General features: G+C 61.8%; 1 protein-coding gene across 1 annotated transcript; it reads left to right on the top strand.

Moving 5' to 3' along the window:
• The first annotated feature begins 1,683 nt into the window (after window positions 1-1,683).
• Window positions 1,684-24,467, top strand: Gas6 (growth arrest specific 6). The gene is made up of 15 exons (XM_076872468.2): window positions 1,684-1,942; window positions 2,350-2,516; window positions 8,045-8,069; window positions 8,705-8,767; window positions 12,659-12,781; window positions 13,428-13,550; window positions 14,592-14,714; window positions 16,111-16,232; window positions 16,851-16,969; window positions 17,124-17,313; window positions 19,347-19,511; window positions 20,266-20,434; window positions 21,729-21,901; window positions 23,100-23,328; window positions 23,996-24,467. Exons 1-15 carry the CDS (start codon window positions 1,864-1,866, stop codon window positions 24,148-24,150), a joined length of 2,025 nt encoding a protein of 674 aa, XP_076728583.1. The 5' UTR covers window positions 1,684-1,863; the 3' UTR covers window positions 24,151-24,467.
• Window positions 24,468-26,047: the final 1,580 nt, after the last annotated feature.

Below are 26,047 nucleotides of genomic sequence, written 5' to 3' on the forward strand. Positions count from 1 at the left end.
GGACCCTGCACTGCTCCCAACACCTGTTTCCACCCCACCCCATCCCTGCTTTCTGGGCAGGAAAGAGGAGCTGCCACGTAGGGTGTCTGCTGCCTGGTCTGAACTCCTGCCCCTAGTGGGGCTGGATTGTCCACTTCACACATTATCTAGACTGCTTGCCATTTCTGACCCACAGCACACACTCTGCGCTGGTCACTAGGGGTGGGAATCCTCCTCTGCTCTCCATAGCTGCTCCCTGCAATGCTCAGTGATCTCGATCGCGTTGAGCATCTGCCCCATGGGAGGCACTACTATTGGGAGCTACCTGGGTAGAAAAGATGCATTGAGAATATGGGGGGGGGGGTGTGGACCAGGCTAAGAGCCGGCAGGGCACCTGGAAGACTGCATGCTGTGGAGGCCATGCTGACACCTGGTCACCTGATGTAGGCGCTGCACCTCTGCAGACTGCCCAGAGAAGCTCTCACTGACCTGGGGGGGGGGGGAGCTGAGTGCTCCAGAAGCTGTCTTCTTCAGACCTCACCAGCACGAAGAAACTCTGACGGGAGTCTACACTCTCCTTGAAGCCTGCCATGTCCCTGGTTTAGGCCCCACAAACATGGCAAGAGCTGGCTCACTGCGGTGCTCCTAGTTCACTGACACCACGTGTGTTTTGGGAACCCTGGTCCTCCTTAAGGGAGGGCAGGAAAATTAACATGACAAACCTCTGTCTGCCCCGAGCTCCCGGTGTTTGCAGACTGAGGCTTCCCGCGGCACCAGGAGGCTTTCTGGGAGTGCCCCACACTCAGGCCAAAGGTGCATGACTTCACCGATTTCTAGTTCTCCTTGAAGATCATTCCTAGGGACATTTATCATTTCTCCGGAATCTGCATGTTCCATGAGGGTTAACCCCACCTCCAAACCAAGGACCTGGTCAAAAAATTCCCCTAGCAATGACATTCCATTCTTCTAAGAATTAGAGCCATGAGCTCAGAAAGCAAAGTGGGCAGCCACTGGGGTGGAGGTGACTCACTGTCCCTTTTCATCACCATTTTCGGGTGTGGGGATTTCAGAAGCAGGACTCTCCAGTCTGGTTTCCAGGTCCCCTCCCCCTGGAGGGGTGCCAGGCTTACCTTCCGCCTCAGGGCTCCCTGAGTGGTGGCCAAGGTTGGGCCGTGTGTGTGTGTGTGTGTGTGTGTGTGTGTGTGTGTGTGTGGCCTGTGACTTTGCAAAATATTCAGAGACAAGGGACAGAAAGTCCTGTCTCTGAGACGGAGCACAGTGTGCTTTGGGCCGGGAGCCCCGGAGTTTGCAAGCCGTCATTATGGAAAACAGACGACAAAAAGAACAGCCTCGCTACCTGCACCCCAGTCTTGAGAAAATGTGCCCAAGGATGAAGAATCCAAAGAGGATGCTTTGCCTGCGGCGGGAACCGGGCGGCGGAGAGAGGTTCAAGAGGCGAGCTACCCCGAGGGCGTCGGCCACGGGGTCCAGCGCGAGCCGCTCCGGCTTCCTCCTCCTCCCTCGGACGCTCGGCTGCCCGGCGAAGCAGCGCAGTCCGGTCACGCCGAGGCTCCTTTCCCAGGACGCGCGCGCCCAGCCCTCGGCGCGCGGAACCGCCGGCGGCGGGTGACCTGCTTTCCCCTGCGTCCGCGGACGCAGCCCGAGCGCGGCCCCGCGGCCCGCGTAGCTGCTGGGCCGCCCCGCCCCGGCCGCCGCCCCCGCCCACTCGCCCCGCGCCGGTGCCGCCGCCGCCGCCGGGATGTGACCTTCAGTGCCGCCGGGACGGGATGACCGGAGCCACTGCCCCGCGGTGCCCGCGGCTCGCCACGGCCTCCCGGGCGCTCTGACCGCGCGCTCCCGGCCGCCCGCCGGCCCGGCCCCGCCATGCCGCCGCCGCCCGGGCCCGTCGCCGCCCTGGGCACCGCGCTGCTGCTGCTCCTGCTGGCCTCCGAGTCCGCGCACAGTGAGTCCCGCGCAGGCCCCTCCGGGGCGGGCGCCAGCGGCCCTCTGCGACACCTCTGTCCCCGCGACATCACGGGCTCTGGTGCACCCCTTCGGCATCCCGGCCCCAGCCCCCTAACCTCTGACCCCTGCGGCATCGCGGCCCTTAGCAGCCCCTCTGCGGCATCCCCCCCCCCCCCCGATCTCCGTCCCCAGTGACATCGCGGCCCCCCTGCGGCACCCCTGCCCCCCCACCCCGCGGCCTCCCGGCCCCTTGGGCATCCCTGCCCCCTGCAGACCCCAGCCTTCCAGATGCATCCCCGCGAATTGGCCCTGGCAACCCCTGGCCCCGCCGCAGTCCCGCACGCATCCCAACCCCACGGCCCCAACCGCAGGGCGCAGGCTGACGCGCACCCCTCTCCCTGGCAGCGGTGCTGCTGCGGGCGCGTGAGGCCGCGCAGTTCCTTCGGCCCAGGCAGCGCCGCGCCTACCAGGTCTTCGAGGAGGCCAAGCAGGGTCACCTGGAGCGGGAGTGCGTCGAGGAGCTGTGCAACAAGGAGGAGGCCCGGGAGGTGTTCGAAAACGACCCGGAGACGGTGAGGGGCGTCCGAGGCGGGGGCGGGCGGGCCTGTGTCGGAAGCCCTCCGTGGTCCGGAGCTTCATCAAGCTTCACCAAGGACTGCGACCTGGGCCCCGGACCTGCCGACTGCTCTGGCGAGCCCTAGTGGAAGGGCTCTCGGCCTCACTCAGAACTCAGACCCCAGAAGCCCCCAGTGAGGGTCACAGCACCAGCCTCCCAGTGCGCCTGAGTGACCCTCTGGCACCCAGTTTCCCTGGTGACCCCAGGTTCCGTTGGGAAGGGAGGCAGGTCTTGGAGCCAGATATGATGGGGGCCCTGCTGCAGCTCCTGAGTGAAGCACTTGAAAGGAAATGCCCAGAACAAGATGTGGCCCTCCCGCAGGATAAAGCAGGAGCCGTTTCAGAGTGTACAAGAAACACAGTGGTTAAAAACCTGAATACTTCCTTTGCCGCAGCCCCCGCCCCCACCGGCTGCAGTGGAGGTGAGGCTGGGGTGGCTTCTGGTGCCCCTCCAGAGAGCCTGAGGGTTTTCCTGAAAGAGGAACTGAAAGGCCTCAGGGCTGGAGTTGCTTGCAGCAGCAGGTCCAAAAATATGATCAAGGAATTGTGCAGAGAACAGACACAGGGAGGGTGGGAGGAGCGGGGAGGGCCCAGGACATGCTTGTGTGAAGAATGTCTTTGGGAAGCAGGCAGCAGCAGCCCAGGAGTGGACAGGAGTCTCCACAGGAGCAGTGGAGGACACTTAGGAATGGGCACTGGGCAGAGCAAATGGTTTTGGAGCGGTGTGGCCCCGCTGGTGTCAGGGGATGCCACCAAGTTAGGGAGACTTCAGAGCAGACCTTCTGGCTCTGCTGGAATTTCTCTTTTAAAAATTCTGAGATAAAATAAATACCACATTTGATAAAAGGATGGGACTGTGGCCCACGTGGGTCTTTATTTTGACTGGCATCTCTAGCAGTTGGCTGGACAGCCCTTTCAGACTTGTTTCTGAAGCGGCTGGAACTGTTGAAAGCTGGAGTCCAGGACTGGAGAGGCAGGCTACCTCCTCTGCGGCCGCCCTCCACCCTCTGGGGGAGCAGTGCACGGGTCTTTTCCTAACCTGGCTGTTTTACCATTTCTTTGATGATGAACCCTGGTAGAATGACTCAGGCCACTCGCAGAAGGTCTCTGGGGCTGAGGCAGGTCTGCCATGCACTCGTCACCCGACTGTGGAGTTATGTGACAGGAGCAGTGCCCCCTCACCCCATGCTCACCTGGGACAGGGTCTGTGGTGACAAGAGCTGAGCACTGCCAAGCCACCGCCCAGCCCAGCCTGAGGAGCCAGAGGAGCCCGGCCCTCTGCAGCCCTGTTTGCCAGCCCGACAGGCCCGAGCCGGCTTCTCCTGGCTGCCCCGACAGACAACCTGCTTTTGCCAGAGTCAGGCCCCTCTGGTTTGACTTGGTTTTATATTTTAATTATAACTCTATTTACAAGGGTGTAAAAAGAAAAGCAAAAGAAATAAGTACTCAGAGCCGCATGGCTTCAACACAACGCCTGGGCCGTGGGTGCCACTCCTGTCTGTGTTGTGGGCGGGCCTTCCTCTGCTAGCCTGGCCGTCTGGCCTATCAGGAGTCAGACCCTGTTCACATTGAGGTGTCTGTCATTTCCGAGTTCTCCTCCTGTCCCCACAGCTAATGCTCCATCACCTGAGTTCTCCTCCAGTCCCCACAGCTAGCCCTACATCACTGTGTCTGTCACAGTGATGGTCAGACTATCTGCCTGCCCCTCTGGTGGCCAGTGGAGGAGCCAGAGCTCCGGGCAGGATGTGGGCCTGATGTGCTTCCTTTCTCTTTCCTCAGGCTGGGTGGGATGCGGGGAGGGGGGATCTGGGTCTGGTCAGAGCTGGACTTGGGCAGTACAGGTGTCCACCTTCCGCAGCACCCCATTCTGCTCCACACCCATGCAGAGGCCTGAGGCCAGGGGACCCATGACTGCTCACACCCTGAGGAAGGGTGCAGAGGCAGGGCTGTGGGTCTGGTGAGCCTGGGGCTTTCCCAAGACACAGGCATGGTTTGTCTTGCCTGGAAACAGCTCTTCAGCATTCTTTGAAGGGGGCTCCTGGGTGGTCCAGATAAGAGGAGCGTGGGTTCTGGTGCATAGGAAGGAGAGGACCACCTGCCAGGCCAGATTTGCACAGTGGCTGTGCCAGGCCAGGGCCCTCCCACAGGGTCGACCTGCTGCCCTGCCCTACGCCAGCCCACTTAGGGATTTAGGGAACTGGAAGCTGATAGTTTGTCCTGGCCCTCTGTGAGAGGCCTTGTCCGGCACACCTGCCCACATCCGGCCCCTCTCCTGGCAGGAAGGCCAGCTGCTCTCTTCTTGGGAGGGAGAGTGGGAGTTTCACTCTGTCCCCGGCTGTGTGGGCCGGGGCAGCTGGAGCTCCGTCTCCAGGGCCCTGGCTGGGTTCTCTCCTCTGCCTGGGGGACAGCACTTGGCCTGCAGGGCTCTCCCCACAGCTGGGAGTGAAGTCCAGTGGCCTTTCCGGTCCTGCTGCTGGCATTCCCACACCTCTGCCAGAGGCGGGGAGGCCTCCGTCTGAGCACTTCCTCTGAGCACTTCCTGCAGCACCTCCTGGCTCTCTGGCCAGCATTCCTTGGCCTAGGGTGTGTCCCTGCTGGTGACAAGCCTGGCCCCTCCTGACCATTTTGACCCCTCCGTGCTCCTCTTATCTGGCTTCCCTTTTGCAGCGCTGACCTCCCTCCTGCACTGAGCCTCCCCCAGGGTCCCGTGCCCAGCTCCCAGGCCGGGCGGTTCTGCCGGGGCTGCCTCCACTGCGCGGAGTTGGTCCTCAGCACTCTCCTCTTACCAAGGCCCTAGCCTGATAGGATCTCTCTGCTTCCGGAGGACCTGGTCAAGTGGCTGATCTCAGCCAGAGCTGCCGCCCAGGCACTTGGATTCCTGCCTGGAGGCGGAAACCCAGCGGGTTCCTGATTAGTGCTTGTTTTATTTGAGATACAAAGTGCAATGTTTATGGCAGGGCAGGTGGGCAGTCCCTGCTCAGCTGTGAGGACTGCCCTGGAGCTCTGCTTCCCTGTCCCTCCCTTCTCCCCCACGGCCTTCCTCACCTCTCTGCTGCTGGTGGTGAGTTCTCCCGTTGGATTTTGGGGTGCGGTCAGTTTTAAAAGCCCAAGCCCAGCTGGCCTCGGGTGAACTGCATCTGCTTTCCAAAGACCTTTTTCCTGAGATTGCGGGTTCTTCAAGAACAGCCCAGAGAGAGTCGCCTCCTCCACTGATGGAAGCACCCAGTTCTCCTCGGACAACCACTGGGGGCCAGGCCCAGTTGTTGGGGTGGCCTGGGGAGTTCCAGCAGGAGGAGAGAGGGAGCCCCAGAGACTTGAAGCAGGCACCTCATGGGGAGAGATGTCCAGGCTGAGATGCCCACTCTACCCTGCTTGAAAGCTGTCCCACATACCCTCACACGGATGCACACAAACAGACATGCAGAACACACAACCAGGGCGTGCACATGTACTCAGACGCACGTACACACTGACATGGGAAACACATGGTCAGGACATGCATGTGTACTCAGACATGCACACAAAGAGACAGGATGTGCACATGTAGTCAGACACTGACACACGCAGACACAGGCACATACTGACACGTGGAACACATGCAGACACACGAGTGCACATAGCATACATGCCTTTCTCTCCCATGTCCTCTCAGGGTCCTCCCTCACTCCCCAGTATCCTGGTTGCTGAGCCACTCCTTCCCTCCAGCCTGTCCCCTCCCCTGAGCCTTCCCCGCCCCAGGCCTGGAGGGCACAGTCCTGGGGGCCATGCTCTCCAGGGTGGGGTGCCCCTCCAGATCTGGCTCCCCCTGGAGGCTTCTTTCTGAGTCGCACCAGCCCCCAGCTCTGCACCCGGAGATGCAAAGGCCATGGACCTGTTGCCTACAGAGGTGCTGGGGTCTGCCTCAGAGTCCTAGACCCTCTGCCCTTCAAGGTCCTTGTGTCCAGTACCCTCCTTGAGCCCGCAGGCATGCCCTGGCAGCCGCCTGCTGAGTTAAACACCGCTAAAGGTTCTTACAGGGTTTTTAAGGAGCTGGTGGTGGGAGCCGCTGAGCAAGGCATGGGTTCTTTCTTCCCTGGACAGAGTTTGGCCGGTGGCTGACTGCTGGGTCGAAGCCATGCCTGGGTGCCACACTCGTTTCTTGGACTTTTTAGAACAGTGGATGGAAGGCGTCTTCTCCTAGTTAGTGCCAGGATGAGGAGCCGTCCCCACCTCTCTCCCAGCCCTGTACAAGCCCAGTTCTGTGAGGAGCTCTCTGGAGACCGTCCCCTGGAGGCGCAGCCCTACCCAGGCTGGCCAGCTCTGCCTCACTTCCCAATCAGGTCGGGGTCAGCAGGACCAGGTCTGCTTGTTCTTAGAATTGCCCAGCTGGTTGCCCTGCAGGGCTGGTGCAAGACCAGCCCTGTCACGTCCCTGCTCTGATGGACGCGACCAGGGGCTCTCAGGGAGGCCCAGGCCCTGACGGACACGGTGTGCTCAGATGGTTCCTTGGCCTTGGGTGGCAGGCAGTGCTTCCTGCTGAGTGGTAGGAGTAGATGGGTGTGAGGCCGAGCCCACCTGGAGGCAGCAGGTCGCTGTGCAGAGCTCCCGGGAGGTCTGAGCCTGGCGGGTGAGGGAGCTGGGCCCAGCACCTGTCGCTGTGCTCTCACAAGGACCCTCGACCGCTGTCCCGCTCCGCTTTCCAGCCCTTCCTGCTCCTGACTGGAGCAGATTCCTCAGCTCCTGCCTCGGGGTCTCCCTTCGGGTGGGTGTGCAGTTCCATGGAGCAGGGAGGAGCAGAGCCCACCGGCACCGTCCTGACTGCCATCCACAGCCCCTCTGTGGTCGCTCCAGCCTGGGATGTGGAGAGCCAAACGGCCGTTGTGACCGGCTGACCGGGTCCTGGAGTCTGCTTGAGCTCCACAACAGACCTGACGGAGTCTCCAGTGGGCTCCGCACTGCCACGCAGGGCAGACGGCCCAGTGTCCACACTGCCACGCGGGCACACGGCCCAGCGTCTGCCAGCCCACTTGTATGCACATTTTTGCCTCACGACGTGCACTCGGGTGGAGGCCCCCTGGGAGCGGCCTCCCTGCCTCCCTGGCAGAGCTGGCTCACAGATGCAGTGGATGCGGATCCGGGCAGATGCTGATAGGCACAGGGAGTCCAGGCTAAGGTGACTGTCCCTGGGAGAGCCTGCTTCCACCTAGGACACCCTTCTCCTCCATGTACCTTCTCATGAGACACTTCCAGAGGCACTTTCCAAGTGTCCCTGGGTGACCCCGATTCGCTTGCCCCTGGAAGTGATCCAACAAGTGCGCCGAGGCTCTGCCGTCACCCTGCAGACCCTGCTCAGCAGTCACCGCTTCCTGCCTCCTTCCTGGCAGAGGCGGGGGGCGGGGGCCTGTGGTTCCGAGGGCTTGAGACCCGCCTGTCCACACCTGCCCCGCCAGTCTGTCGCCACCTTCTGTGCTGCCTGGGAGCTCACGCCTGCCTTCTCTTTCCACAGGACTACTTCTACCCCAGATACCTCGGTGAGTCTGACCACTTTACTTTAGCTATCACAGAGGTGAGTTGGGAGGGACCCCGTTGCCAAGTTGCTGCTAGAAAGAAGACTGAGTGGGAATCCGGAGCAAGCAGGTCAGAAGCATGAGTTCGCCAGCCCTTGGAGCAGAGCCGATTCTTGCAGGGCCCTTCTCTGCTTTGGTGCCAAGCTCCACCCACCACCTGGAAATAGGGTTGATTTGGTGTCCTCCCACTTCCTGGTGTCAGGACTCTGCACTTCTGCTATCACCCAAGAACCCTGTTTGTGAGGGCTTACTCACTGTGGTCACCATGTTGATGGCTGAAACAGAGGACCTTGAGAAACACGTGTTGAGTGTGAAGGGCAGGACTGCACAAGCATCAGAGCAGTGAGTGGGCGTGGGCAGGAGGCTCTGGACCAGCACAGTGCCCTTGAGAGAAGGAGAAAGAGCAGCGCTGCTGGGACAATGGCTTCCTGACGGGGTCCTGGCAGGGTGGCTTTGCAAGGACAGCCTGCTGTCTCTGCTCTCATGTGTGTGAGGGCTGCAGGACCAGGGCAGCGGGTGTCCTGCCGCAGCCTGGCGCCACTCTGAGCTCCGTCCTGTCCAGGATGGCGGTGACCGTGCCGTTCATTTCTCTCTTGCAGAGTGTGTCAACAAACATGGATCTCCATACAGCAAAAGCCCCGACTTTGCCACGTGTGTTCGCAGTAAGTGTCCCCTTCCTCCTGCTCCAGCGTGCACGTTAGGGGGCCGCGGGCAGGAGCTCTGAACTCCTCTGTGACCACAGTGGGCCCCGGGCCTTCCCAAATCTGCTTCCTTCACACCCGACCTTCCTTGTACACAGGTAGACTCTGACTTCCCCAAAGTGGCGTCAGCTTGTCTGAACAGTGCAGTGGGGAGGGGGTGCATCCTGCCTGCTGGCCGGCTGCTCGTCCAGCACACTCAGGGTCTTCTGCTCTGCCCAGCTGCCCGCTGTGCCTCCTGCCCTTCCTGGGAGATCCTCCCGTCATGTCTGCTGTGACAGTCTGTCTAGCGGTACCCCCAGACTTGCGAATCATCATAGGCACTAGGATGAGCCCTGGGGTCCCTTGTCCCTGAGCGCCCAGGCACCCCTCCCACCCCCCCCCCCCTTGCTCCCACCTCAGTTGCGCCTGGTGCTGATGGTCCGACAGTGGGGCTGCTCCCTCAGTGTCCTCTGGCTGTCTGTGTGTCTGGGAGCCACTGACCTCAGCAGGCAGGTTTGGCTCCTGTGTTTGTGGAGTTCTCCACTTTGGCTGATTACTCCACGGCCCCAGAGTCCCTCAGTGGTTCAAGTTGCGATGACACTTTCTGGATGGGACTGGAGACTGCTACTCACCCAGCAAGAGCCCTGGAGGAGTGGGGCAGGTGTGAGGCCCTGGCTAGGGGAGGACAGACCTCCGCTGCGGCTTGGCCAGACACACTCCGTGCCCCTCACAGCTGTGTCTCCTGCCCAGAGCACTGGCGAAGCCCCACCAGGGTCCTTGGAGGGTCACTGTCCCTGTGAGCCTGGCCCTCCAGACTGTCTGGGCCCCACCTGTATTTGTCGGTTCCTTGCTGACAGTCTTACTTGGAGGCCGTGGGCATATCCGAGCCTGCATTCTTGCTCACCCACTCTTGTTAGAAGTAATCATCAGCCCCAGAGATCATTTCTGAGTCTGCCAGAGTCCAGATGCAGCCCTAGACAGGCAGGGGTTCCTGGTGAGCCTCCGGGGTCCAGAGCAGTGGCTGCAGCTCTCAGGGGCCGCAGTGGCTGCAGCTGCCGAGCTCAGAGCCCCTGCCCTGAGCACAGACTGCTCTCTTTGTGCCAGGAAGAGCCTCAGTTTCCATTTCTTTACCTTTGCATGGACAGCTCCAGGTTCTCCAGCTGAGCTCTCCCACCATGCCCTGCAAGTGCTGAACTGTGCTCAGGCTGAGGTCAATGTGCCCAGCCATGCAGGATGCCCCCTTAGGGGAACAAGGCTCCTTTCTCGTGGCCAGAACAAAGGCCAGCAGTGGATGGAGCGTGTGGCCAAGTCCCTGCTTGCTTCCCATTCCCTCTGCAGCTGCACATGGAAAGGCTGAGACGGTCTCTCTCTGAACACACACGAGGCTTGGTGACCAGCATACAGAGCGGGGTGCCTAGTGGCCGTCCTCCCTGCAGAGGCGTGTCTCTTCCTCTGCTTTTCCCAGCTGGGTCAGCCTGATCACACAGAAGTTGGCTGGGCACCTGCAGAGGGAGAGGCTTGACCTTTGCCTCTGTCCTGGAGATAAGTTTCCAGCAGGGACAGGACATGGTGGTGGGTGGAGCTGCGTTGCCTGGAGACCGAGGGAGGGACATGGAGAGACAGGCGTGTGGTGCTGGCTCCCTGGTGGAGGGCTCTCCTAAGAACAGCCCCATCCCAGTAGAAGTTGGTACTGTCCCCCTGTCAAGGGACAGACTTTGTAAAGGGGCAGTATGGTGTCCTAGGCAAATTCAAGGCCAAGTTAGTTAGCTAGCCCCCACACTGAGTTCACAGGCACATCCTTCAGAAATGACCCTAACCCCAGCCGAATGGGTCAGTGGAAATGCACACCGTCTTCCCCCACTGCCCTCTCATGGCAGGGGCCTCAGGGGGGTAACTGGGGGCGTTGGGGCACAGTCCTGCCTGCCACCATGCCTGATACCCATCGCTTCTCAGGGCCTCTCCACCAAGGAGGCAGCTCTCGGCTCCCCTGACCCCAGGCGCGGCTCTGCCCTGTGAGGCCCTGAATGCAGCCAGGCGGCTGCAGTGTGCGAGGGAAATGGACGCAGCCTCGGGAGGGCTGCACCCACGACAGCCAGCCAAGCAAGGCCGCAAAACCAGCCCACTGAGGTGGCCACAGGCCACAGAGAGGTGGGCAGAGCCCTGCCCTCCTAACAGGCTGCCCTTGAACTTGGTGCAGAGCCTCTTTGCAAAGCAGAGGCTGTCTCCTGAGAGGGGACGGAGGAAGCCTGAGGCAAGTAGAAGGGTGCAGCTTTGCCACCAGAGGTCCACTCGCCACCTCGTTCAGATTCCCTGCAGCCGCTGGGCACAGCTCAGGTGGGAGCCAGGGGACAGGCTGTGGTCCAAACCCCGCCAGTGCTCCTCTTAAGGATTAGGGACACATTGGCATGAGTGCCGCAGGCCTTGGTGCCTGCTGGCTGCCGAGATTGTCCCAGAGGAGGTGGACTGTGGAGCCCCCACCCTGAGTGGGCGGAGAAGGTGGGCGGAGAAGCCCAGAGACAGCACAGCCCACAGCCTCAACCCTGCTGCCTGACTTGTGGGCCATCCACCCATGGGAAAAGGAGCCAGGACCTCTGGTGTCAGTTCCTTCTGAGGAACGGTCACACAGTGTCCCCATTGGCTGGTCAGCACTCAGGGCCTGTTTCCTTATGTGACCAGAGGTTGTCGCCAGGCTCAGAGGCTCTGGGTAGCCACCTGGGCCCAGGGAGAACATCTTGTCTGCAGGAGGCCACAGGTGCTGGTGCTGGGGAGGGACTGGCCAGCCCTGCCCTCTGCTGTATGCCACAGTGACTGGGTGGCTGGATGGGCCAGCCAGGTGACTGATGACTGTGGTCTCAGGGTGGCGGGGGAGTGAGGATGGCCACCCTCAGCAGGAACAAGGCGTCCCAGGTCCAGGTGTCTGCAGCCACCCAGCCACGCCTTCTAACCCGCCAGCCAGCCTTCTGCTTGGAGGGAGGGGGAAGCAGAGAGTGTGAGCGTCAGCGTCCATCTGGGGAAAGCAGCCTTGTGTGATGGAAGAAGGCCTGGTCAGAGGCCTCCACCTGGCCAGTCCGCACCCTGGGACAGAAGCCACTCGGGGTCCAGGAAGGACCCTGCTGTGACTCTGGAAAGCCCATGCTCTGCCATGCTGCACCCCTCCTCCAGGACTCCCCAGAGCCTCCCACAGCCACAACCCACTGGCCATCTGTACCCAGGAGCCCTGGCAGCCCCCAGGTCTCGGAGAGAGTGCATGGGCTCCGACTTCTGTGCGCTGGCTGGGCCTCGTCTGCTCAGCCAGCAGCCCCTGAAAGGATTCTTTGAGCCCAAGGCATGACAATAGCCCTTTCTGCTAACTTCTCCGACCTCAGGACTTGGTGGCTCACATGCAAGCTTTCTGCCCATCTGTGCCAGGGCAGCCTCCCTGTGTGTGGCACTCCCTTGGAGGTAGCTGTGCCTGCAGTTTCCTTGACCCATGGCTGAGGCTGTGCTGGGATCCTGCCTGCGCCTACTGCTGGGTGCACTCCTGACCTGGAGCCTCACGGGAGATGCTGTGGGCAGGGGCTATTCCTGCTGGTGGGGCAGGTGGAATATCCTTGGGTTGGCAGGGGCTGGGGGCCCTGCTCTGGGGGCGGGGGCCGACAGGCCCTAGCTCCTGTTCCTTGGCCTCTCAGGGCCTCTGCCAATTCCTAGAGCCCCCCAGGACTGGGAGCTCCCGTACCTGCTCCTGCCCTGAGCGGGAGACCCTCTTGGCAGCCACATCTGCCCAGCAGCCCCTCGGAGCTTCACTGGAGGGCACACCAGAAGCTCCAGCCACTGTCCCCTGGATCTGGGGCTTGTGGGAACCTCTCAAGACTTTCTGTCTGTGTCTCAACTCAGACCTGCCCGACCAGTGCACCCCAAACCCTTGTGACAAAGAGGGAGCCCAAATCTGCCAGGACCTCATGGGCAACTTCTTCTGCCTGTGCAAAGCTGGCTGGGGCGGCCGGCTGTGCGACCAAGGTGAGAGCCCGCCACCTCCGGAAGGGCAGGGTGGGGCCCTCTGACCTTGCCCTGACCCTGACCACAGCTCAGCCGCCCTCTGACCTTGCCCACCATGGAGGATCAGGGGGCCAGAGTCTGTCCTGGGGTCCTGCCCTGGTGGGTTCCCTCCCCACAGTATCCTGCTGGAGAGGCCCAGGGGTGTGGTAGCCTGAGGCTTCCTGGAGCTCCTGGGAACACGGAGCTGGGTGGCCCCCTGGGAGCAGGCTGGCAGGAAGAAGATGCGTGAGGCCCAGCACCCCGAGTTAGTGGATCCCACCCCGACACAGCCAAGCAGCATGTGGCCTCAGCCAGGGCGACTGTGGATGCTGTCAAGCCCCTCCCTCAGGGCAGAGCCCTGCAGGCAGGCTGGGATGGGGTGTTCCAAATGGGACCTGGCCTTGTGGCCTCGTGGGCTTGTGGTGTGGGTCAGTGTCCACCCTCAGGCACTGGCCATGGCAAATTTTGGCCTCTGACCCCCTCCTGCATGCAGCTGGAGCCCTTGGAGCTGATCTATAGCTGTTGCCCCAATGGCTGCTCCGGTCCCCTGCACCCCCCTCCCCGCTCCCAGGGCAGCATGGTGGAGTGTGGGGTCTGTACACCTGCACCCTTCTCTCTGTCCTGCCAGATGTGGATGAGTGCAGCCAGCAGAATGGGGGTTGCAGCCAGGTCTGCCACAACAAGCCAGGCAGCTTCTACTGCGCCTGCCACAGTGGCTTTGCCCTTGCCTCCGACAACAGGACCTGCCAAGGTAAGGCCAGGCCCACCACGATCCCGGCTCAGGAGGAGGTGAGCATCACTCAGAGGCTAGTAGCTGCAGAACGCAGATCACAGTGGGGCTCCAGACCACCCATTCCCCAAGATCTGAGGGGTGGGCCAGAGGCACTGGCCCTGCCGGGCCTGCAGTGTAGCTCTCAGGGTCCAGGCTCCACAGGTGGCCATGTAGGAGCTCAGGCAGTGTTGTAGGCCCCAGGTCCCACCCACGTGTCTCTCAGACCCCTCCAGCCCCGTCTCTGGCTCCCTCGGCCCTGTCCTGAGGAAGCAGAGGCAGCTCAGCCTCCCTACTTCTGTCCCTGCTTCCATCAGCCTGAGGCTCCTGGGGGCCTAAAGCCAGAGCAGGGTGCCCTGAGGACACCCCAGAAAGTCACTTCAAAGGCATGCACCCTGCCACCCCTGGCATCCTAGGCTGCAGAGGAGCAGCACCCCACCTTGCGGGGCGACCTTGCCCTGTCCCTTGATCCAGAGATACCCAAGGTGCCCCTGAGCTCCTGGACTTGCTCAGGATAAGGGGCACAGCTGCCTGTGTGGTGGACAGTTGGATCCTGGTGGCCACGGGGTGGGGCCAGCGTCAAGAGCTGGAGAGCGCTCCGTCAGACAGGGAACACTGTTCCAGTCGTCTGTTCTGAGAAGTTTTCATTTCACCCCTTAGTTGCTGTCCCTTACAACCAGAGGTCATCCCTACACAGATGAGTGAGGGCCAGGCCGGCCTTCCCCCTCCTCCATCCTCCTCATACCTGGAGCCCTAGAGCTCCTTGCCACAGCTCTATCCTGTGCTTTAGAAGTAAATTGAGGATACCTGGTCACGAGGTGGATTCTTAACTCTGACGTCTAACGTGGCTAATGTTGCCCAGCGTGGGGTGAGCGCTCCACATGGACGCTGGCTGGCCGACCCTTGGTGGCCGTGCCCTCCCCAACTCTGTGTCTGGGGCTCCTCCCACCTGTCTGCCCAGCAGCTGGCTGCAGCTGTCCCAGGCCCCTCTGCACAGCCTAGCCTCACTGGCTTTGCTTGCAGACATAGACGAGTGTGCAGACCCAGACGCCTGCGGGGAGACGCGCTGCAGGAACCTGCCAGGCTCCTACTCCTGCCTCTGTGACGAGGGCTACGTGTACAGCTCCCAGGAGAAGGCCTGCCAAGGTACCCCGTGGGCTCCTCCTCCTCCGTCCCTGAGCCCAGAGACAGGGGTCAGTCACCGCCTGAGCACAGGCTGCATTGGTACAGACTGCAGTCCAGTGTTCTAGAAAACCTCTACCAACGAGGGTTGGAAAAAGGCCAGGACCCTCCTGCAATGAAGAGGACTCTGAAACTGAGCCCTCACATTGCCTAGTGGCTACTTACACCACAGAGCAACCCACATATGTATGCATACACACAAGCATGCGTGCATGCACATGTTGACAAACATGCTTACACATGTACACTCTATGCATGGGAACATACATGGGCACAATCAAATTTGCACATGCCACATGGCATGCACACGCATGCATGTGTGCACACATGGACATATACCATGGAGACACTCATGCATGCTCACTAACATGCAGATCACACATGTACACAAACGTGCTTTCATAAAATATGTGCATGTGAACACATGTGGTGGCTCACCCATGCACATGCACATCTTCACATTGTGCATGCACTCAAACATACACTCGTACATACCTACATGCATGCACACACACAAGTTTATGTGTGCACAAAAATGCACACAAACATGCTTGCACACATAAGCTTGCATGCATATGCACACACAACAGTCACACATTCATGTGCTTGAACATGCATGTGAGTATATGCCCACATGTGTGTGTGCACATAATACTCATGTGTATGTGAGTTAGCACACAAACATACGTGCATACACATGGACTCACATATGCAAGCGCACTATGCTTGCACTCCTGCACATGCCGTGGCACATACATGCCCACCCTCCAGCAGCCTGCAACAGATAAAGAGCAGAGACCCCGGAGCTTGGACTGTCTGTGAGCCTGGAGTAAGCTCACGGTGTGAAGGCTGGCCAGCAAGGTGGTACTCCTCACTGTGGAGACCCAGCATGTCCTGGGCACAGAGCAGTGAGGCCGACTCTACTGTTATCCTTTCTGGCCACCTTGAGGAACCCTGGCCCCTGGTGGGCAGCTCTGGAACCCATGAGAGGGCTGGGCCCCCAGGGAGGGGGCACGTGGGGACTGGACAGCCAGAGTGAGCTGACCAGTGGGCCCCGCCCACAGCACTCCCTGCTGCCCTCTGCTGCAGGCTGGCCCTCCGGCGCCCCCCAGTCTCCTGGGGCCCTGGTGGCACCAGCTAGGCCTGGTGGCGTGAGCAGCAGTGGTGTGGCCGAGCACCTTCCTCAGACACCCGCAGCCTTTGCTTGCCTGTAAGAGGAGGCCGCTCTGGGGAGGAGTAGCAGGCTGCTGCTGGGCACTCGCCTGGTGAGACGCTTGGGTTGCCCCCCACCAGCACGCTGCACGGGGGCTGGCATGGTCTGGAGCTGTCCCCACACCACCGTGTGACTCTTTGCTGGCAGATGTGGACGAGTGCTGGCAGGGTCGCTGCGAGCAGATCTGTGTCAACACTCCCGGCAGCTACACGTGCCACTGCAATGGGCGCGGGGGGCTCAAGCTGTCCCCAGACATGGACACCTGCGAGGTAGGCGTGGGGCCCTCCAGCAGATGGGGTCTGCAGAAGGCTTCTAGAGCCAGGGCTTTGGCCTAGGGCTCCGGGATCCCCAGAGCTACGGGTAGAGCTCCATGCCATGTGGGGTTTGGCTGTGTTGATGGAATTTCCATAGCAACCCGGCTCACGCTGGCCAGCCTGGTGCGGCTCCAGGACTTGAGGCAGCGTCTCTGGCTCTGCGGCTGGCTCCACCCTGCAACATGGGTGGGTGCCTGTGCTCCCTGCGGGGGCAGCTGGCAGCCAGCCAGGCGCTCCTGGCCCTGTGCTCTGGGTGTGGGTGAAGCCAGTCTGTGTGGATGTTGACGGTAACGAGTGTTCTCCAGAACAGCAACGAGGCCCTCCAGGTGAATCATGGTTAAACAAGCAGAGCCGGGGGAACCGGAGACAGCACAGGGCCGCACCTGGGGTGGAGGCAGTGACCAGCAGCCCTGCTCCTCACTGGAGCCTGCATCAGGCTATAGCAGGCTCTGGGTCTCAGAGTCAGGGAGGCAGAGGCGGGTGTGGGCAGCCAAGTCCCTGGGAACGCAGGGGCCAGGACCTGCCCTGAGAGCCACAGGGCAGCCCTCCTGATGCGCCCTCCCCTGGCGGCAGGACATCCTGCCATGTGTGCCCTTCAGCATGGCCAAGAGCGTGAAGTCCTTGTATCTGGGCCGCATGTTCAGCGGGACCCCTGTGATCAGACTGCGCTTCAAGAGGCTGCAGCCCACCAGGTGAGGAGGCAGCTGCTGGTGGTTGGGCTCCCGGGAGAGCAGAGCCGCCCAGGGTCCTGGAGGAGCCACAAGCCAAGGCTGGTGCAGCCTCTGGTTGCTGCTGCCCAGCGCTAGGTGGCCCACACCTCTCTATTCTGTGTCTTGGTCTGTGCAGGCTGGTGGCTGAGTTTGACTTCCGGACCTTTGACCCTGAAGGGGTCCTCTTCTTTGCTGGTGGCCGTAGGGACAGCACCTGGGTGGTACTGGGTCTGCGGGCCGGCAGGTTGGAACTGCAGCTTCGCTACAACGGTGTTGGCCGTGTCACCAGCAGCGGGCCTGTCATCAACCATGGCATGTGGCAGACTGTGAGTGGGGCTGCTGGGCCAGTGGGCATCGGCTTGTCCAAGGGTACCCCTGGTTCTGGGCAGGTGACAGATGCCCACAGAACCCCATGCCCCTGAGTACACACGTTGGGGCTCACTCTACCACTCAGGGCCTGTTTCACCTCACATGAGGCCTTCAGAGGTCTCATACAGGCATGGTGGCCAGAGTCCAGGGGACAGCCACAGCCAGGGTCCAAGGCCAGGGCTACTCGATGCTCACAGAAGATGGCCTGCCTTAATTTGCCCACAGAGCCCAAGTCCCGGTTCTGGGTGCCCCTGGCTGTACTGACATTCTGCCCCTCGCTCTGGCCTTCACTCCTGACAGAAGTCCAGGCGAGTCCTCGCAGGCCTGCACAGAGAGCTTCCACTCCCAGGCCCACATGGACCCACCTGGCCAGCAGACCCCATACCCCAGGTCGTGAGCGAGATGCTCTTCAGTAAAGCAGGCTTGGAGCTAACCATAGGGCAGAGAAGCAGAGAACACTCCTTTTCCCTAGAAGTGAAGCAAGTGGAAAATTCCACCCTGGCCTCCACAGACAGAGCCCTGCAGACATCTGCTCACAGTCCCACCTGCCAAGTCCTGTCCGGCCCCTCCCATCCTTAGAGTAGCCGGAAGGGCATTCCCAGCACAGCGAGACAGAGACCTAAGCCAGAAAGGAGGCCATTCCAGGGTGGGTGGCACACATGCCACACAGCATGGGGACAGGCCCAAGGACAGTGGCCCAGTGGGAAAGCATGCTGGAGTGGCCTCTGGGACAGTCCTCGATCTCACATCGCATGCCCTGACAGCCACTCGGGAGCAGGGCAGCTGCAGAAGGCCTGCATGGTCCTGCCCTTTCCATAGGGCCTAACATTTCCACCTTAGCCAGAGAGGAAACATGGTCCCCCAGAGGATGGAGTCCAGTGTGCACAGACACAGACTTAAGACTTTTCTGCATGGAAAGTTTCAGAGGAATTTATTTGTCCATTCAGCATTCAATCCATGCCAGACACTGATTAGCTGTTCGGGATTTAGAAATAAAAAAATGTTCTGCTGCCTTCAACCACACAGGCCAGCTGGGAGGACAGCCCTGACACGTAGGAGACCAGGAGGCCAGGGAGCTAACGTGGGGAGGGTGGTCAGGGCAGGCCAGTCCCTGGGGCAGCACCCTGCATGAGCTCCAGGCAGAACCCCAAGGTGCAGAGAAGAGTGGCTCAGGGCGAATCCAGGGCCAAGTGTGGCCAGAGGGGACTTAGGACTTGGAACCACACGTGGGCCACGGAGGTGGGACATCCTGCAGACTGGAAGCTGAGAATGCGTGGACACCCAGGAGCTGGAGCACACCCAGGAGCCTGGGGTTTTCCTGGATGCAGTGCAGCTAGGCAGGCTGTGGAGGAGGGCGTGCAGGGTCTGAGGCTGCTGTTCCGGCCCAGTTGCCTGCTGTTCACAGCATGAGGGCCCCTGAGCTGTAGCTCATGCTGTTGAGTTCTCCTGCATTGGTGTTTTATTTTGCAACAAGAAGAGTTGAAACTTTGAGATTGCTTTAGGGTTCAGTTTGGCTATGGCTCTGTGTTTAGCCAAGGTCAGGTTCCCCCAGTGGTCAGGAGTGTCCCCACACAGCCACGCCACCAACAAAGGCCATCTCCCTGCACTGCAGTGTCTGGGGTCACAAGACACTGAGAACATCCAGAGCAGAGAGTGTCCTGCCTAGCTGCAGAGGTGTCCCCTGGCTCAGCCTTGCTGGGCCCTGAAGGGGCTGTCTGCAGTAGCTGGTAGGCATGGTCCCTGTCCCTGCCACATGGAGTTCCCCCCGACTACATGGCCTCACTGGGTCTCTGGAAATCTGCTGCCCTGAATGTGTTGGAGGTCAGCCCCTTCCCTCAGGGAGCAGTGTTGCCCATGTGCCTTCTGTCCCCGGGTGCAGAGGGCTGCCCGGACCTGAGCCTGGTCTCAGGAGGGGGGCTCCCTGGGTCAGGCAACGCGGGCTGGCCAAAGGGCTGCTCACAGCTGCCCTCAGAGCACTGGTCTCCTTCAGATCTCCGTTGAAGAACTGGAAGGAAATCTGGTGATCAAGGTCAACAAGGATGCCGTCATGAAGATTGCAGTGGCCGGGGATCTCTTCCAGCTGCACAGAGGCCTGTATCACCTGAACCTCACCGTGGGAGGCATTCCCTTCAAGGAGAAGGACCTCGTCCAGCCCGTGAGTGCTGCCACTTGCTGCCGGGGAGGTGCTGGGATGCTCAGGCCCAGGGCTGAGCCAGGTGAGGGCCCAGAGAAGGCCGAGGCCCCCGGTTGGCCCGAGGCTGAGCTGGACCTCACCACCTCCGTATGAGCCTCCCTGAGCCTTCATCTGCAGACACTGCAGTCGCTTTTAACAGAAAGATGAGCTCTTGGACAACTCTGAGTGCACTCCAGGGCTGGTTCTACTTTTCAGTCCTGCCTTTTCTCACCCCTCCTGGTCTCCATCGCAGCCCCCTGAGGTTTGTGGCTGGGACTCTTGGTTTGGGGGTGGGATGTCCACTCTGCACAGGAAACAGGCCTGTCACCCAGGTGGTATAGGCACTGATGCCCACCCGGAGGGTCGCTCCTGGGATGCCCTGCCTGGGCACAGCACATCAGACCCGCGGCGCAGGCCTGCAGTCGGCTAGAGACCGTGTACAAGGCTCGTGGCTCCTGTGTGGAGACCCTGGAGGCCTCCACATGGCGGAGCTGGCTGGCACCCTGTGCAGGCAGGGCAGTGCCCCACACCTGCCTGGCCCCTGGGGAGGCCTGCTGGGTGGACACAGGGACTCAGCCTGTCCTGAAGTGAAGAGCCCTTCTGAAGGAACTGGCCCAGGTGGGGCTTACCTGGCTCGCCATAGACCTCCACCCGCCTAAGAGGCGGGAGCCTGCCAGAGTCAGGGTGGCGCCACAGGGCCTTGGCTCGGAAGCTCCAGACTCACCTGTCTTTCCAGATCAACCCGCGTCTGGACGGCTGCCTGCGCAGCTGGAACTGGCTTGGCGGGGAGGACAGCGCCATCCAGGAGACAGTGAAGGCCAATTCCAGGATGCAGTGCTTCTCCGTGACGGAGAGGGGGTCTTTCTTCCCGGGGAGCGGGTTTGCCTTCTACAGCCTCAGCTACGGTAAGTCACACCCATGACCTCAGACCACTGGTCAGAATTCAAGGGGACCACCAGGCCGGCCAGGCCTCCCTCGAAGGGACAGGCCAACACAGGTGCAGGCCCCCATGTGGCCACCTGGGCACCGCTCTGTCCAGAGCAGGCTGGTGCAGGGTGGTGGTGGGCCCTTGGCAGGAAGCGCTCCCTGCATCCAGGATGGAGAGGCTCATCGCTCACCTGGCCCCCACTCACCTGCATGAGGGGTGTGGGGTGTCTGGAGGCAGCAGGGCTACCCCAGGGGGACAGCTGCTTGGGGCTCAGAGGAGGAGCTCTGGGGGTGTGGCAGGGAGGAGCAGGGAGGAGCGGGCCACCCAGTGCCCTTGGCCTCGGCAGCAGAACTAGGCCACAAGGAGACTTGCCCTCAGCCCCAGGAGAGCCGGGCAGGAAGATGCTGCCCTCCTCAGGGGCAAGCTGAGTGGACGCCTTCCAAAAGGGTGGGCTGTGGCAGGGCAGGAGAGCCCTGGGGCCTGTGGGGACCCACATAGTCTGTGTCCATGGGAACGGGCACTGGACATTCTGTCCATCGGGCTGGTGGTGCTGCAGCCAGGGAGGGGCCAAGGACGGCCGGAAGGCAGAGGTGGAGCCCAGAAGCCCTGGCACCTCTGAAGTCGGGCCCAGATCTCTTGGCGCACCACAGTTAGCTGGGGCATGCTAGGCCCCTAGACCTCAGGTCAGAGGCCCCGTGCTGGGGACAGACCCCGAGGGACAGCAAGCGCTGGCCCAGTGGAGGGCCCCGACAGGGTACTGCAGACTCAGGCCTCTGGTCCCTTCCTGCTCAGTAAACAGCAAGCCTCCTCATGCCCTTCCCAGTTCCTGGGCATTTCCTCACGTACCCCTGAGGGCTGAGAGCCAGAGGCTGGACAAGATCCAGGGGCAGCACAGGGCCTCGACTGGAGGGGGCAGGAGGCAGGAGCTTACGGCCTTCCACAAACCCCGCCCCAGGTGCTCCCCAGCAGTCTGCAGCTCTAGGTGAGGCCTAAACACAAGGGCTAGAGGACCAGGTCTCCAACGTCCCAGTCACAGAGGGTAGGGGCCCAGACAGCCTGGACCTGCCTCTCTAGCCAGGTGTGTCCAGAGCCACGCACCGACGATGGCCTCACAGTGAGACTGGCAGCGTGCCTGTGAGTGAAGTCAGCGTGAGGCCAGGCAGCGCCTCCTCTGCCGAGAGCAGGTGTCGCAGCGTCCCCCACAGCCGCCGCCACTCACTCAAGCGTCGCCAACATCTGTGCCGCCTTGTAATGCGCGACTCTCATCGCAGCGCGGACATCCCCGGATGCCTGGACGGAGACGACCTGGGAAATAGAAGTGGTGGCTCGTGTCCGTCCAGCGACCGACACGGGTGTGCTGATGGCGCTGGTGGGCCAGGACCACACGGTGCCACTCTCCGTGGCCCTGGTGGACTACCACTCCACCAAGAAGCTCAAGAAACAGGTAGGCTGCGCCTCTGCCGGTGCAGCACAGCACCCAGAGCCCAGGAACCCCCACCTGGGGAGGGGTCCCAGCCCCGGCCTCCCCCAGGACCTGAGCACTGGATACAGGTGGGCCCTTGCGCTTGGGGGACCACAGCTGCACGTGGCCACCTCCACACGACTGGAAGGCAGACTGTGGCCGGCCAAGTCGGCTGGAGGGACAGTGTGCTCCCAGGCCAGCACTGGGTGGCACTGGGCGTGGGGTGTGTCCCTCACACCTGGTGTTGAGGATAATGTGGCCAGCTACCCCAGGCAGATCATGTCAGACCTGCCCACCTGGCCTGCGTGATGCAGGCCAGCGTCCTTTTCCAGCTGATTCTGTGGGCCTCCCGAGGACTCCCTACCCGGCAGCACCATTCCTGCCCTGGGAATAGACCCTCCTCTCCCCCGTCCACAGGAGATCATGGGCCAGAAGAGAGGGCTCCCTGTCCAAAGCTGCCCCCGGGCCCAGCACTCCTGCTGTGTGCATTCAACAGTAATAGACTCGGCCTGTGCCACCAAGAGGGCCACGGCCACACACCATTGCTTGCACCCGGCTCCCAGCATCTGGGATAAACAGCAAGCGCCCCACCAGAAAGCCCCCACACCAGGGACTGTGAAGGGCCCGGGGCACAGAGTCTTTCCACCCAGCACAGGCACCCACGGGGCTGGGAGCCCACAGCCCTACCCAGGTCCCCACCCTGAGGCACCAAGGGCCCTGGGAAGCTGCTCAGCTGTGTCTGAGTGGCCAGAGTCCCCCATGGCTGGCCAGGGGTTGCCCTGCTATTGCCTCTCACCTCCCAGCTGGCCTCTCTTCATTCCTAGTGGGAGTGAGTCACCCAGGGCTATGAGCCCCTCACACTCAGGGCCACAGACGCCTGGGTCTGCATGAGCCAGCAAGGGGCTGCTGGCTACCCCTGCTGCATGTGGGAGGGGCTGGCAGCCACTGTCAGTGGCCAACAGTGGTGGATGACCAACAGGGTGTGGGTGGCAGCCTCCTATGCTGCCCGGAACCTTGGCCTGCTGGGGTCTCGGAGGAGGCTCGAGAGGTATGTGAGGCCTGGTGGAGTACCAGAGGCAGTGGGTCCCAGCGGCTAGCATATGAGCCTTGGCTGCAATGCCCTGACCCAGGTGACCCCTGAACTCCACGTCACCCTGACCCTCCCTCGGTGTCCCCACAGCTGGTGGTCCTGGCAGTCGAGGGTGTTGCCCTGGCCCTGATGGAGATCAAGGTGTGTGACGGGCAGGAGCACATGGTCACCGTGTCCCTGAAGGATGGCAAGGTCACTCTGGAGGTGGACGGCACCAAGGGCCAGAGTGAAGTGGGTGCTGCCCAGCTGCAGGAGAGGCTGGCCACCCTGGAGAGGCACCTGCAGGGCTCCGTGCTCACCTTCGTGGGGGGGCTGCCAGGTGGGCTTCCTGTGGCCTTCTGGGAGGACGGCTGTGTCCCTGGGCCCTGGCTTCCCCAGTCCAGGCTGGTGCTGGGGGGAGCTTCGGCTTTGGAGGGAGGGGGACTGCGGCCTGGCTCTCGTGCCTCAGCTGCCACCACCTGACCAGGGAGCCCAGGCAGGCCACCTGCCTCTCTGGGGAGCCTCCTCCCAGATCCCAGCCAAGGCCCAGTGGGAAGTGTGCAGGGCGTCCACCCAGACCCTGCTGGTCACCTGCCGCTGTTGGCCACTGACATGGCTGTCAGCCCCTTCCACGTCCAGCATGAGTGGCCAGCAGCACCTTGCTGGCTCATGCAGACCCAGGGTGGGACAGGTACCCGGCCACAAACTGTCCCTGCGCGGCCCAGAGCCAGGAGTGTGGCAGAGAGAGGACTGTTGCTCTGCTGGGGCCCTGTCTGGCAGCATCGGCAGGACTTCTGTCCTGGTGGCCAGACACAGGTCCTCTGGGTTTCCAGCAGTGAGGCTTCCAGGAGGCCACTGGGCTCCCACAGTGTGGTGGCTCCTCTGGGTGTGAGGGCGCCGGCTTTGTGTCTGCTTGGCGCCGCCCGCCCCCCCCCGCCCAGGGAGATGTGCTGTGCCTTCCTGGGCCTGGCTGTGCCCACTGATGTGCTTGTTGCCCCACTGCCCAGATGTGCCAGTGACTTCGGCACCCGTCACAGCCTTCTACCGTGGTTGCATGACGCTGGAGGTCAACCGGAGGCCTTTGGACCTGGATGAGGCTGCCTACAAGCACAGCGACATCACCTCGCACTCCTGTCCTCCGGTGGAGCTGGCCGCACCCTAGGCTGCCTGCAGGACTCCTCTGGGAAGACCCCCTGCCTTCTTCCAGGAGGAGGGGGTAGGAGGCCGGCCCTGGAGCGGCACAGCCCCGACCCCTGAGCACTGTCCCTTGGGCCACTCCTTGTAACATAGCTGTGAATAGGGGACTGGTGGAGGCTGAGGCTGCCCCTTGGGAGCTGGCCACAAGGGTGGGCACGGGGAGGGCCAGCAGCTCACAGAGAAGCAGACTTGAAGAAAATAATTCTCTATTATTTTTAATACCACACGCTTCTTTCTGACTCTAAAATATGGGAAATAAAATATTTACAGAAACCTTTTTAACCCTGTGTTGGCCATCTTCTGCCCCACGAGGTTGTCCAGCTCTGGGGTTAGTGGGCTTTGAGGCTGACCGCTCTGCAGTGCGCTGTGCCTCAAGGAGCCTGGGTTTGTCCTCTGTGAAGGGGACAGATCTGCTCTATGTGGGCATCAGCCACAGCACAGAGTTCCTGGGGACTGCGCCTGCCAGGTGGCCTGCAGGGGCAGGAGCGACCCACCCCTGTGCCTCCCCTGAGCTGGCCCACCTGCTTCTGGCCTCAGTTCCCCAGCTGTCAGTGAGGAGTGGAGGAGCCATGGACACTCTGTGACGCCAGCAGCCAGTGAAAGGCTGGGTTATCACTTCCTGGGAAGCCACCTCTGGAAATGCACCACCTCCGTCCTGGCCTCCGGGGAGGCTGCTGCCTAGAGGACACAGGGAACCGCAAGTGTGCAAGGAGACGCCAGTGGGGCCGCTGCCCCTCCTAGGCCCAGGGGAGGACCAAGCCAAGGCTCCCGCCCCAGGCCGCATCCCTCTGCCAGGATCCCATCATTGCTGGACCCCCGCAGAGGCCCAAGTCAAGAATGAGGGCACCTTCATAAACATCGAAACCCAGCTGAGTGCCAAGCTGTTGGCTCCTGCCTTGCTGGGGGCAGCTGGCGCTCCAGGGCACGGCCGCCTTTCGGCTCACACACTGGCAGCACCAGCTGGACACTGGACCCTTCGCACCACAGATGACCCTGAGCCCTGCTCTGCACTGGCTCCAGACAGTAGGTGGCTGGCAGGCTGATGAGAGTCAGGCAAGGCTTGAAGCCGTGGGACAGTGCCCCAGGCTGTCCACTGGGCACAAGAGCCCGGTTTCGGGCATGGACACCATCTGCAGGCTGGCTGAACAGGACTCACCTCGCCCCACAGCAGGGAGCCAGGAGCCAGCCCGAGAGGCGTGGGGAGACGGCCTGTAGGGCCTGGAGCCAGGGGTGGCCCCTCCAGCCCTGGCGCTGCCGGGTCCCAGGGCGCCGGTGGTTTCCCTGTGTCCTGGAGGCGGTTCTGGAAGGCTTGCATGGAATGTCCTCAGGGAGCGTCCTCCCAGCCAGCCCTCCTGCTCTTCAGGAGTTCAAGGGGCAGAACAGAGAAGAATGAAAGCTGCCTCTGCGGCTGGACCATGCTGGACCCACAGGGACAAGCCTGGGCCCCCCTCGGGGACACCCCTGTTCCTGACGCTCTCTCAGGCTCCGTGGGCGCCAGGCCTTCCTCCGCCTCCTGCCAAACACAGCAGAAACCTTCGCTGGCCAAACCCTGCGGCCCCTTCTCTGGCTGCCAGTCACGTGGCTCTCTGCACCTTGGGTTCAGACAGCGCCTGAGCAGCCGAGAGGCTGCAGGGGAACAGGACCTCTGACTGCTGCGGGCCACAGGCTGGGGGCCGACTCCGGGTCTGAGTTTATCCCAGAGTTCCTTTTTCCTGAAGGAGCAGCTTTCACTGTGTGCAGCTCACCTTTTCCAGGACGTCCCGGCACTCTGTGCACAGGGCCACGAGAGCAGCCCCTCCACCCAAGGTGCCAGGCAGCCTCTGATGACTCACTCGTGTGTGACCATGGGGTGTCTGCAGACT

This window comes from Callospermophilus lateralis, unplaced genomic scaffold (assembly GCF_048772815.1).
Source record: "Callospermophilus lateralis isolate mCalLat2 unplaced genomic scaffold, mCalLat2.hap1 Scaffold_7788, whole genome shotgun sequence".
NCBI classification, from domain to species: domain Eukaryota; kingdom Metazoa; phylum Chordata; class Mammalia; order Rodentia; family Sciuridae; genus Callospermophilus; species Callospermophilus lateralis.

Coding starts and splice junctions, on each gene's coding strand:
- Gas6 (XM_076872468.2), top strand. CDS start 1,864: ATGCCGCCGCCGCCCGGGCCCGTCGCCGCCCTGGGCACCGCGCTGCTG. Junction 8,070..8,704: donor CTTCTACCCCAGATACCTCG/GTGAGTCTGACC, acceptor TCTCTCTTGCAG/AGTGTGTCAACAAACATGGA. Junction 21,902..23,099: donor CCAAGAAGCTCAAGAAACAG/GTAGGCTGCGCC, acceptor GTGTCCCCACAG/CTGGTGGTCCTGGCAGTCGA.